At 43.4% G+C, this 13,219-nt stretch overlaps 1 protein-coding gene and 1 non-coding gene across 2 annotated transcripts in view; one reads left to right on the forward strand and one right to left on the reverse strand.

Annotated features, from left to right (window-relative positions):
* Mertk (MER proto-oncogene, tyrosine kinase) overlaps window positions 1-13,219 on the forward strand; it is a 101,286-nt gene that overhangs the window by 65,093 nt on the left and 22,974 nt on the right. Inside the window, exons 9-12 of the mRNA XM_031371851.1 lie at window positions 6,464-6,617; window positions 10,211-10,364; window positions 11,344-11,429; window positions 12,858-12,953. Coding sequence (XP_031227711.1) covers window positions 6,464-6,617; window positions 10,211-10,364; window positions 11,344-11,429; window positions 12,858-12,953 — 490 coding nt within the window. The remainder of the gene's footprint in view (window positions 1-6,463; window positions 6,618-10,210; window positions 10,365-11,343; window positions 11,430-12,857; window positions 12,954-13,219) is intronic.
* On the reverse strand, window positions 414-520 carry LOC116092627. The gene has a single exon (XR_004119371.1). It is a non-coding gene; the product is annotated as a U6 spliceosomal RNA (small nuclear RNA).

A 13,219-nucleotide genomic window follows, 5' to 3' on the forward strand; every position in this document is an offset into this window, starting at 1 on the left:
CCCCCCCCCCCGTGCCAGAAGGGCAGGGTATTTGAGTGGGTATAATTTTATGTCCTGAGAAATAGATTATATTCTCATGATATGGGCCAGGGATCTAAGCTGCATCTGAAACCCAGGAATCAATCAAGGATGGTTCACTCTGATTAGAGAAGCTTGCTATGAAAGTAATCTCTGAGTGGGTTACTGCTTTGGGAAGCTAGACAGTTCAATTTCTTTCAATGCTCTAAGGTTTGCAAGCCACCATGAGACTGATGCTCCTCAACTATAGAGGAGGGAGACCAGAAACATAGCACCTTGATGAACACAATCTAAGAACCACCATTGCTTGATTGCTTACTTGATTGATTGATTGAATGAATGAATGAATGATTTGCCAGATTGATCACTGTTTTCTTTTCTTTTCTTTTTTTTTTTTAAATATGGAACACTTCACGAATTTGCGTGTCATCCTTGCTCAGGGGCCATGCTAATCTTCTCTGTATCGTTCCAATTTTAGTATATGTGCTGCCGAAGCGAGCACCTCACTGCTTGCTATAGGGAACTTGTTTAACTCTTACATAAACATTATGAAAAAGACAGTTACGTCAGTTTTCATGCAAGGAAACAAGCTTAGAGGTGTTGAGTGACTCACCCAGAGCCATAAAGCCTGGACCTGGGGGTTGGAGATGAGAACACAGGCCTGGCTGTCCGTAAAGCCAGCACTTCTCAGGGCCCTCTGCTACTAACCAGCCGTTGACTCTCTTCCTAACGCACTCTCGCACTTGGCTCCACAGTGCGGACCCACAACAGAAGTAATGACAGGAAGGTATGAGTTTGTCCTCAGTGCCTATGAACCTGAGCACCTTTAACAAGTGACCTTTACTACTTCATGTGACACGTTTTTATGTTATACTTATTTCCTCATTGAAGTTATTGCTCTTTGGGGCTGGAAAGAGGCCATGTTCTTAGATGCAGTTATCAGTTATAGGGTGTAATTCTTATACAATATTTGGTGATCTTGAAGTCATTTGATAATAATAAAACAAAATACCGCAGTTGCCCTGTCTAACCCCAAGCCACGCCCATAAGGAAAAAATAATTTCTTTCCAAAGTTGTATTGTTACTTTCTTGTCTCCAAAAGATTATAATGTTACTTTTTAAAGTAATTATGGGAAATTGCATTTAAAAGCCATATAAAGTAGATTTTATTTCCTGAAATAAAATGTTACTAGATTTTCAAGACCTTATGTTGGTGAACAATGAGAAAGTGAGAAATATGCAGTTGGCCCATGGCACACATTTCATAGATAGACCATTGCATGCTGGGAAATGGTTCTATTCTGCATCCTGACAACCCCAAGACAGGATATGTGTGGTAGATACTTAGTGATCCAGTCTTAAATTGGTTTCACAGTGTCCAAACTCAGAATCAGCAAGACTACATTACATCCTTTGTTTTTTCCTTAGTATTGCTTTGTTGAAACAGTTTCCCTGTTTCCCTGGCTGACCTGGAGTTCACTAGGTTGACTAAGCTGGATTCAAATTCAGAGTTCTTGTTTCTGCTTCCTGGGTGTTGGGATGACAGGCATGAACTACCACACTGTCATATTTATGTTTTGAGGGGTTTTTTGTTTGTTTGTTTGGTTGGTTTTTAAAGAATGAGTGTGGGTGCATGTCTGTGTGATGTGTGCCTCGTGTGTGGACGCCTGAAGAAGACAGACGAGGACACTGACGTGAGGCACCCATCATGCCTGCTGGGACCCAAACTCCAGTCCTCTCTCAGAGCACAAATGCTCTGAACTGCGGAGCCATCTCACCAGCCCTACATTGGTTTTAGTTTTTGTTTTTTAAAGATTTATTTATTTTATTTGTATGAGTACACTGTAGCTGTACAGATGGCCGTGAGCTATCATGTGGCTGCTGGGAATTGAACTCAGGACGGCCCTGCTCACTCTGGCATAATTCAATGTAGCTGTCTTCAGAAGCACCAGAAGAGGGCGTCAGATCTCATTATGGATGGTTGTGAGCCACCATATGGTTGCTGGGATCCGAACTCAGTACCTTCGGAAGAGTAGTCAGTGCTCTTACCCACTGAGCCATCTCGCCAGCCCCTTGTTTTTGTTTTTTTAAACAAGAGGCTTTTTTAAAATAGATGAGGCTTTTGTCACATTATTACACTAGCAGCCTTCTGAGCAGCTGGCATTACAGATATCCACCGTGGTACCCAGCTTTCAAGATGTGAATGCTTTTTAAACTACATTTGAATTACCATTTAAGGGTATGTATAGAGAAAATTGTTAAATCTCCTCTAAAATGTCTACCAGATAGCTTTCTGATCATCATGTTAATGGGATAATCAATGACCTGTTTCCCAACTGCTACCAGTTGCCCTGGCAACATTGTTATCTTTTGAGAGTCAGAGCAATGACAGGTATATACAGTGTCACATTTGCCAGGCTAGACCCTGTTCCATGTACTTTACCCAGGTTAGCTCTTTGCCTATGTTAACTCCTCTTGGGAATGGAAAATGGAAATGAAAAATAACTTGTCTAGTTTTTCATAGTAAGTTATGGGCCCCAGTAAGTAAGCATTATAACCTAGTTGGTCTTCCATGTCTGTGACTTGCACATCTGTGGATTCAGTTATTCACAGATTGAAACTGTCCAGAAAATAAAGCACGCCTATTAGTAAGCATTTTGTTTTCCTAACCAGGCATGGTTGGACTGTAATGCTAGCACCGAGGAACTGTGGTTTTGAAAATTGCTGTCAGTTCAAGACTAGTCTGGTCTACATAGTGAGTGTCCAGTTAGGCAGGTCTAAATAGTGAGACTCTATCTCACCATTTGTTTTTGTTTTCGTGAGACAGGACCTTCATAGGTAGCCCTGGCTGGCCTGGAAATGTTAGCAATCCTCCAGCCTCTGCCTTCCCCTTGCTGACATTATATGTGCTACCAGCAGCCCTGAGTTTGTTTTGTTTTCTTGAGGCCAGGAGTATATTTGGTGCTAGAAAAACATTTCATCAGCACAAAGATCCTGGGTGTGATCTTTGGACGAAAACCTTAGAAAAGTTTTGAGTCGTTATTCCCCAAACAAACAACAGTAGCAATGCCATATAGCCACGTTGTTAAAAACAATGTAACTAATACAGCAGCCGTTAACACTTATCAGTTATTACAAGTTATCAAAGGATTTACAAATGCCAACATGAGTTGGGAAAAATCTCACAAGTCCCCACTCCTAGATGAAGAGCTATAATCAATTAATGGCTGCTGAGAGAGGGATAATTAGTTTTCTTCTGGGAGGGTCCATGATAGGTTATCCAATCCCGGGTGGTCAGCCTTAAATAAATATGAGCTGTACTATATGGACTCAGCAGATTGCATTTATGTGTGTGTGTGTGTGTGTGTGTGTGTATGTATGAATTTGAGAGGGAGTGGAGGAAATGATGTGACTACTGTGTCTGTGTCTGCATACTGAGGATGGAAACCCACGCAGAGCATCCCTTCACCTAAGCGTGTACCCACTACTGAGCACACACCCAGCCATTTTTTCTTGGAGAACCAACCCTGTATAGATCCCAAGGGACAAATGTACTGTTACATTTATTCTCCGCCCTTACCACACCCTCCCAAAGTTCATTTCTATTAGGATTTGTATTGGTCTAGGCATGTCATTTTTTTTCTAGTCAGTGTTTTCTTTAACTTATAGATCATTTCTCTTATAAATGATGTATCGCCTTTGAGTCCTTGGAGGAAAGAACAGTATATAGCCAGAAGTAGGCCCAGTCCTCTATTTAGCATTTGTCCCATGCTTCGAAGAGTGAACAGGCTGAGAGCTATGCTGTATACCTCAGTATTTCTCAGTGAGAAGCCCGAGTCACTCCAGGGCTCTGACACTCACTCAGGGTGTGGACTGTGGAGTTACACTACCTGATGATTTTCAGTACCATCTACCCCCAAATTAAATGCACAATTACAAACTAACCCACTATCAAAATAAAACATTTTCTTTCTAAAAAGGATCAACCCAGGCTATGCAACCCTACCATGACTAACTTTTCATTTGGTTATTTAACAAACAACAGAAATCTTTGGCAAATATCATGAGCTCCGAGCTTGGGGCAAAAGGAAGGGAGGCAGAATATCCCCACCCCCCACCCCCAACCCCCACCCCCCTGTTTTCTTTCTTTCCCTCCCTTGACTAAAGGTCACTTCTAGTTTAGATTTGGAAGCAGCTCCGGAAGGCCAGAAGGCCAAACTGAAAGGCCTCAGTTATGAATGACTGGCCTGTAGTTAAACCAGTACTTATCCCCTTCTAGCTTAGAAATGAATGAGACTCAGACCATGGTTATTATTTAGCTTGACAATTACTGGGGTAACCCCTAATCTATTTTTCTAACTGCTGGCCTGGCTATGTCTCCAGCCATGTACCCCAAATACTTGCTGTTTCTCCTGGTCATGGGTTCATGGTCCATCTCCTCGCATGGCTGCTTCCTTCTTTTCCCCTGTCCTTTCTCCTCTTCACCCTCTCTGTAAACACCCCCCCCCCAACCAGGTAACTCAAAACCCATCTACCTCTAATCTCCCCAGTAATTGGCTATAGCCATTTTTATTTAACCAATAGTTAAAGAAAAAAAATTGAAGAACAAGGTTTGCACAATAAAACCTGGTAAATGTGAGAATTCACTCTTACTTGTACCTTCATTTCGAATTACAATACATAGCAATAAACCAAACCTCACCCTGGCTGCTCTGTCCTTGAAGCTGAGCTAGCTCTGTCCTGTACCATTTCTAGAATTGACTGGATTGAGACCTAGCGAACCCAAGTTGAAGTTACCATCAACTGTGCCTCCAGTCCAGAGATGGCCTGTGATACCTGTACCCCACATGACCTGTGATTTCTGTCTGAAATCAAACTTCCACCATCCAGAGATGAAGACAGGTTTCCAGAGCCTCATTTCATACTGACAGCCCCACAATTGTCACTTCAAAAAGTTAGGCCCATGTGGGATTACCAATTGGTGTTCCTCCCATTCTCAGCATTCCTTGTGCTTGTAGGTCTTTGTGTAGGGCAGAGGCCTAGTTTGCTTTCCCCGTTCACTTTGGAATGTCTATTGCTATCACCTTTGTTTGTCCCTGAAAACATACATACAAGTATAGCTTGAACAGGTGATAGTTAGGGATATGTATGCAAATACATATACAAAAGCAGCCATGAATTTGAAGGCAACCAAGAAGGGATATACAGGAGGCCTCAGAAGGAGGAAAGGGAAGGCAGAAAGGATATAATTATCATTATAATTATATGATCTGAAAAAAATAACAAAAGTAAAAAGTCCAGGCCCAAATACATTGGCCACAAGAGAGAGTGCAGTGACCATGTGGGTTTGGAAACCCTGAGGAATGTGTCAATGTGTGTTATGGTTGCTTCTCTCCCTGGGTCTGAATGGCTCACTGTTGCATGGCAACAGATTTAAGACACCAGCAGTAAAAGTAAACCCAGGCCCCCAAAACTGCACATAGAGCAGTTAAAAGCACTGATTGCTCTTCCAGAGGACCCAGGTTCAATTCCCAGCACCCACATGGTATCTCACAACTGTCTCCCTCCAGTTCCAGGGATCCAACACTCTTTTCTGGCATCCACAGTACAGAAATGCATGTAGTGCACAGACATACATGCAGGCAAAACACTCAATGCACATAACATTAACAAATCTAAAAAAGTTTTTTAAAATCACACAAATTGTCCATTTGTCAAGCATAAGTGGGAAAATGCTCAGTTCCCCCATCTATCTACCCAGAGCATTCAGTCAGAATCCCCAGGACTTCAGAGAAGAGAAGCTGGGCTAACCCAAGGGTGGTTGACAGGTGCAAAGTGCCAAGGTACAGTGTGAGTCTGTGGCATTGCGCCAAGAGTAAGTGTTTGCACATGGGCTCTCAAGAGTTCAGTCCTGCTTGTAACATCTAAAACCATGGGTCTCAACCAGTGGGTCACAATCCCTTTTGGGGAGTCACATATCAGATATCCTGCATCTCGGATATTTATATTATGATTCATAACAAGAGCAAAGTTATAGTTATGAAGTAGCAATAAAATCATTTTTTTAGGGGTCACCAAAACATGAGAAACTGTTTTAAAGGGTTACAGTATTAGGGAGATTGAGAACCACTGATCTAGAAGCATCTACTACATGTTCCCTCTGTTCCAGAAGTTTCTGGAATTAACTGTAAGTACCGTGCCTTTAGAATCTTAGTTTCCCAAGGCTTGAGAATGCTGCCGCCCCCACCCTCAACCCCGTGACCCACCTGGTAGCGTCACTGGCAATGACCCTGTGAAGAAGGAACTTTGTGGAAACATGACCTCTGTGCATGGAGAATGGGTGGCTTCCCTCAGAAGGAACTGTGGGCAGTGTGGGTAGCTGTCTAGTGAGCCACCTCCCACCATGTCTCAGGGTTTCATTTCCTTTTATCTTCTCTGTTTCCAGAAAGAGCTTTCTGAAGAAGTCAGCCAGAATGGCAGCTGGGCTCAGATTCCTGTCCAAATCTACAATGCCACCTGCACAGTGAGAATTGCGGCCATCACTAAAGGGGGCATTGGGCCCTTCAGTGAGCCAGTGAAAATCATCATTCCTGAACACAGTGAGTGGGGCGGGGCGTGTTGACTGCAGAATGTGAGCTCAGACTGTCCAAGTGGGACCAGTGCAGGGTGGCTGATTGACAAGTGCAGAATATGGACCAAAAAGCACTGTTGCAATGATAAAGAACTTTAGAATAACTCCACAGAATTCCCACACACCTGCCATTACTGTCAGTGCTAGTAACTTGTGAGGAAGATCAGTTCTTTCAGAATACTGAATTGGGCTCTACCTGTTGAATTTGGTTTAAGGCACACGACACAGCATTTTAGATAGGCAATACTGCTGGCCTGTAGCTCCCTCTGACTGGCACGGTTGGTTTGCAGCATTTGTTTCTGCTCTGTTTGAAGCTTGTTTTTACTCATTCAACCCTTGGGTAATATGCTTTGTGACTCAGTCTGCATCAAGTGTTTCCTTCGGGTGCTATCCTCATACTGCCGTGGCTGGCTGAGCTAAATGCCCAACCATGCATCTTGCCTCTTGCCTATTGCTGGAATGTTCTTTGGCAAGAAGCCACCATGACGCCTCACATGGGCAAAATGCTGTTCGTGCTGCTATAAATCGGGGGAGCCAGCTTTGTTCTGACTCCAACCCATCCTAGGTTGAGCAGAATTAAACCCTTGCTGTAAAATCCATGGTCAACCATCTTTTCAGCATGACTTACTTGTTTACAAGTTCTTGCCAAACCTGGCCTTTGTATCCAATAGCAGATGAGACTGGAGGGCTGATGACTCATTTATGTCTGTGTCTTTCCTGGTGAGCCTCAAGCAGGCTCTCCCATTTAGTAGATTACCTTAGCAGCCAGTAGACTCAGAACCTGGGAAACAATTACTGGTGATAAGGAGACTAAGGGCGTCTACCTGGAGGAAACTTAAGGACAGAGCTTCTGACTCAAAAGACCCAGCTTTACAAACCGAAGTTTAGGACAGAAGATAAGAACACTTGCTGTGTTAGATTCCGGCATGGGTCCCCCACTCGCGAAGAAACGGGAGGGAGACCGCTGTAAATTACATGAGGTTTATTATTGCCAGTATACTGGGGTCATCCTGCATTCGGAGCAAAGGTGACGACCAGGAACAAAAGCACACACACTTTTTATACCTTTCAGTACATAGGTGTACAGCATGAGTTGGTTATCTCTCGTTGGTGGAGCCCATTGTCTTTTGTTCTCATTGACCTCTGTGCCCCAGGTGAGGGGGAGATACCGATTGCACATAGGAGGGGTGGGGGGGATCCACCCTCCCAGGGAGATTTCCTGGAACTGGGCATTACTCCCCACAATTAGGGCATCTCCTGGGGACAGATGTTTGCTCGGTAAACTCTTCTGAAGCTCGACCTTTAGGCTTAATGGACATTCCTTGCTCCTTGGTATTTTTATGAGGTGTCCCTATTTGCTCAATTTTTACAGCTGCTCTTGCGGAGGACCAGGGCTGAGTTGCCAGTGCCTACATTAAGCAGCTTACAGTCAGTCACCTATAACTCTAGCTCCAGGGAATCGGATACCCTTTTTTGATCTCCATGGGAATCCACATATGTGTGCATTCACGCATTGTCACGCACATTGGCAAATATATGCATCTCAATAATGGTCCATCCATCTTAGAAATCAGACTTTGCGACCACAGAAATTCCATTTTCATGTGTGACCAACTGTAAACAGTCTTAAAGCTTTGCTTCCATAAGCAGAATCACTTTCCAGTGCTCCGATAAGGAAAAAACCCGCCCATCACTGCAACCTAAATAACACCAGTTCCTTCCCAGCAATACGTTTCAAATTTTAGTTACCCTTCTATGAGAATCATTGTACAAAACATAACGCCGACACCGCTCACTGTGAGTGACAGATGTGCAGGATCTCCAGAGTAGTCCTATCAGGGTTCTAGGCTTGTCGGTGACTGAACTGTCATTCCGTTCATATACTTGGCAAAGACACATGCCCACGTGACCTCCTTGCCTCCCAGTACCAAATCCAAGTTTCCAAACATGGATAATTGACAGAAGCTATTGGTAAAAATACAAAAAAGTAGCGGGGGGGGGTTGGGGTTGGAGTGGGGATGGGGTACGGTGGGGTGTTGGGAGGTAAGTGGAGTGAGGGTGTTGGCACCACTGTTGTTTGATGAACTTATTGGCTTGAGCACAGTTGTGAGTGTAAGCCCAGTGTGTGACAGCAACAATGATAATGTCCCAGTTAAAGGGACACCTGCAAAAACAAACAAACAAAACCCTTACATTGGAATGGCTGGGAGCATAGCTTAAGGCTACAGCACTTGCCTAGAATTCATGAGGCCCTGGGTGCTATCCTCACACAACAAAACTTTCCTGGTAAAGGAGCTCACAGAGATACCTTACAACATCAAGAGTAAGAAGATGAAATGTTGGAATGACGGTCCGACTTGGGAAAGAACATGACAGCTCCCTGCAACACAGAGGGGGTTTCCGTGTGCTCAGTCGTATGGCTAGCACACAAACGTTATTTAAATGCCTCTTGATTTTTATTTTTCTTTTCTTTATATTTTCTTTTTTAGACAAAGAAATAACTTTGATTCCTATTGTTTTAGCTTACTTTGCACTAGCCAGGTATGGTGCACAGGACTACCATCCTGGGAGAGGCATGAGGAAAAAGAGCAGGAGACCAGCCTGGACTGTATAGGGAAACCCTGGAAAGAACGATAGGAAGGGACAGGATGAAGGAGAGGGAAGAAAGGGAAAACGCTGTGCACTAAGCAGATGCTAGTTTTACTATGTTTTTCCTTTTCTTCTGCACTTATTACTAATATTTGATTATTTTTTAATTGACAAGTGAAAGTTGCATGGAGTTCAGTGTGACATTTTGATGGGCACTTACTGTGAAATGATACAATCTAGCTAGTCTCATTGTCTTAATTTTTTTTAAGATTTATTTATTTATTTATTTATTTTATGTGTATGAGTACACTGGAGCTGTACAGATGGTTGTGAGCCTTCATGTGGTTGTTGGGAATTGAATTTAGGACCTCTGTTCTCTCTGGTCAACCCCACTCGTTTACTCAGTCCCTGCTTGCTCCGACCCAAAAATTTATTTATTATTATAAATAAGTACACTGTTGCTGTCTTCAGACACACCAGAAGAGTGCATCTTACGGGTAGTTGTGAGCGACCATGTGGTGCTGGGATTTGAACTCAGGACCTTTGGAAGAACAGTCAGTGCTCTTACCCACTGAGCCATCTCACCAGCCCGTCTTAAGTTTTATTTGTTTTTTATTTGTGTGCATCATATGCCTGTCTGTGTCCCATGAGAGAGAGCACATCTCAATGCTCTGCATGGGAGAACAGTGCCCACAGAGGCCACGGAGGGTGTTGGAACCCTTCAAAGTTGGAGTTTCAGGTGGTTCTGAGCCACCCAGTGTAGGCACCAGAAACTGAACCTCCATCTTCAGCAAGAGCAGCAAATCTCTCCAGCCCCTACTTTCACTGATAGTGGAAACTCTGAATCATCTCACCTTGCACAAAGTGAGAATGATCTGCATTCATTGCTCACAAAATGGTAAAGGATTTGCAAGTTGCTGTACTTTGAGTCCCGGAGAACTATTTCCAATGCATGGTTTGGGTTTGTTCCAGGTAGGGTAGATTACGCGCCCTCATCAACCCCAGCCCCTGGCAACACCGAGTCTATGCTCATCATCCTTGGCTGCTTCTGTGGATTTGTTTTAATCGGGCTGATTTTGTATATTTCTCTGGCCATCAGAAGGAGAGTCCAGGAAACAAAGTTTGGGTAAGTTGGTAACTGTGAGCAGGCATGGTGGAGCACACCTTTAATCCCAGCAGAGGCAGAGGCAGAGGCAGGTAGATCTTTGTGAGTTCCAGACCAACCTTGTCTATATAGAGCTGGGATGGGGGAAACCTTGCCTAAAAAAAAAATTAATCTCATGGTATTGATAACATTGTTATGACAGATGATAGTGCCTCTCTGGCCAGGCTTCTTGCCTTGTCCTATCTTAGGCAAACCCCTGAGTCAGGTGACTTCCTGACTTGACCAGTTCTTGCAAAGTCAGCAACAAGAACAAGCCTATAATGGGCTCTTTTACAGAGAAGAGCTCCAGTAGGATACACTGTGCAAATTGGGCAGTGTTTACTGAGAATCGTTAAAAATGAGACCAATTATTTAGTGTGTGTGTGTGTGTGTGTGTGTGTGTGTGTGTGTATGTGTGTGTGTGTATGATATATGCACATGTGTGCATTTGTGTGCATTTGCACTTTTCTGTGCATGCCTATGTGGAGACCAGAGGTCAACATCAGGTGTTTTCTTTTATTGCTCACAAGTTTTCTAAAATTAAAAAAAAATAAATAAAGTTTTTTTTAAACTTTGTATGTGTGTGTGGTGTACGTGGTGTGTGTGTGTGTGTGTGTGTGTGTGTGTGTGTATGCCATGCCATGATACACATAAGGAGATCAGAAGACAACTTGCAAACTCAAGTGCCTTTACCCAGTGAGCCATCTCACAGCATCCTACAGTATATTTTTGAGACAGGCTCTCATTAAAGCCGGCCTTACTATTTTGGCTAGACTGGCTGACTGGTGAGCTGGGGCCTCATGCCTGCTATGCCACTGCTCCACCCCCAAGCTACGTCCCCAGCAGGGAAATGTTCTGGGTGCAGGAGAGCCCTTTATATTTGGTGACAGATAACGTACAGTCCTGTGTCACATGGTTCCAATGCCCTGTCCTTATGGTTGGATGTCTCTGTTTTGTGCAGTGGTGCATTCTCCGAGGAGGATTCCCAACTGGTCGTAAATTATAGAGCAAAGAAGTCCTTCTGTCGGCGAGCCATCGAGCTTACCTGTGAGTTGACCATCGTTTCACGTTTTAGCAAAAGTTAAAATAGTGGAGACCCAAGATAAGTCTCTAATGAATGCTAAGAGATGAGAATGGAAAAAAAAATACATACACGTGTGTTTTCTGACATGTATATATACACATATGTATGTACACACACACATATGCATGGGTTTTTGTTTTTGTTTTCTGAGGCAGGGTCTTGCTATGTAGTCCAGGCTAGCCTCAGACTCATGATCCTCCTGCCTCAGCCTCCTGAGTGCTGGTTTACTGGAGTTAAGAAATGACTGGAGGATCCACAGCCTCATGAAAAACTGAGGAAAAGAAACACCTTGGGGCTGGTGGGAAATGGGGCAAAGGTCAGAGGTCAAAGGTTTAAAGACTCAGCCTCACTTCCTGTCATCCTGGCCACTCACTCAAGTGAGATGGGTAGTCCACCAAGTTATGCTGGCAGGCTTGGGTTCTGCTGAGTGGGAGTGGGGGTTCTGGTTCGTGGGGAGGGTAAACCGGAGTTCCGAAGCAATTTCAGAAGCAGCATGGGAAGAATGCAAACATTGTCAAGTCCATGCTTCTGGATGTCTAGCTTAGCAAAACAAAACAAAACTAAACAAAACAGAACACACCCTGATGGAGCCCAGGCTACTGTGAATCAAAACAAATTTGATGCACAACAGCATTAACTACTTTCCTAACATACATTTTTTTAACTTTTAGATGTCTCTGTTCTTACATTTAGAAATTATTCATTTAGACCATTTCCCCCTCTATTGGAGAACAAATTTTGAGTAATTGTTTTCTAGGAGGGAAGATCTCCCTTCCTAGAAGAGGCTCTTCTCTTTCAAAGGTTACTCATGCCCCAACCTTAGCTCAGGGTGAACCAATCCCCAGTTGGTCATTAAGTGAGTCTCTCCCTCTAATGCTGAACATCTGTTTCCTTCATTATTATACACCACATCCTTGCTGTAGACAATCTTATTCTCCCTTGAAGTACCTGATATCTTAAAATGAGGTGCCACATAACATGTGTACAAGGAAGTTTATTCTCTGGATATTTCCTGTGCTCCATTCTTCTTTCCTGGCTGGCATGGGAGGGTAGGAGACATATCCTGATGACTCTTTTCTGTACCATAAGTAGGGCTATAGAATCCACCAGCATGCGCTCACTGATGTTTCCCTAACCTCTTTAAAGTCAAAAGCAGATTTCTTCTGCGTGAATCTCTGTGCAGACAGCTGCTAGTGTGAAAAGGGAGGGGAAGTGTGGGTCTCATTTTTACAGCGGTTTGTAGAGGGTCTTACCTTGAAGGATTAATGTTGTTCACAGTACAAGTTGGGCAAGTGTGTAACTATGACACAGGACGTTCCATATACATCTGCTTCTGTTTACCAGAGAAAGTACACGGCTGATTCTCACTCACACTGTTACTCCTCTCATAGTGCAGAGCCTGGGAGTGAGTGAAGAGCTGCAAAATAAGCTAGAAGATGTTGTGATTGACAGAAACCTTCTGATTCTCGGGAAAGTTCTGGGTGAAGGTAAGCCTCTTTAAAGTGATTTTTTAAAATTCGAGACAAAGAGCAGTTGAGGATTTTTTTTTAAATGCGTACTCATTGAATAAAACATCAATTTTATGACTTGGAGTTATAATACAAATAATTCTTTCTTTGGAGCTTAAAATGAAATAGGAGAATTTTGAGACTCAGATCTGACATATATAAGAGGCATCTGCAGTCCCTGGGACAGAGTAAGCTTCAGAAGTAGGAATTCCCTTCCTTTGCTGCAAAGCATGTGACTCATTGAT

This window comes from Mastomys coucha, unplaced genomic scaffold, assembly GCF_008632895.1.
Source record: "Mastomys coucha isolate ucsf_1 unplaced genomic scaffold, UCSF_Mcou_1 pScaffold15, whole genome shotgun sequence".
NCBI lineage: Eukaryota > Metazoa > Chordata > Mammalia > Rodentia > Muridae > Mastomys > Mastomys coucha.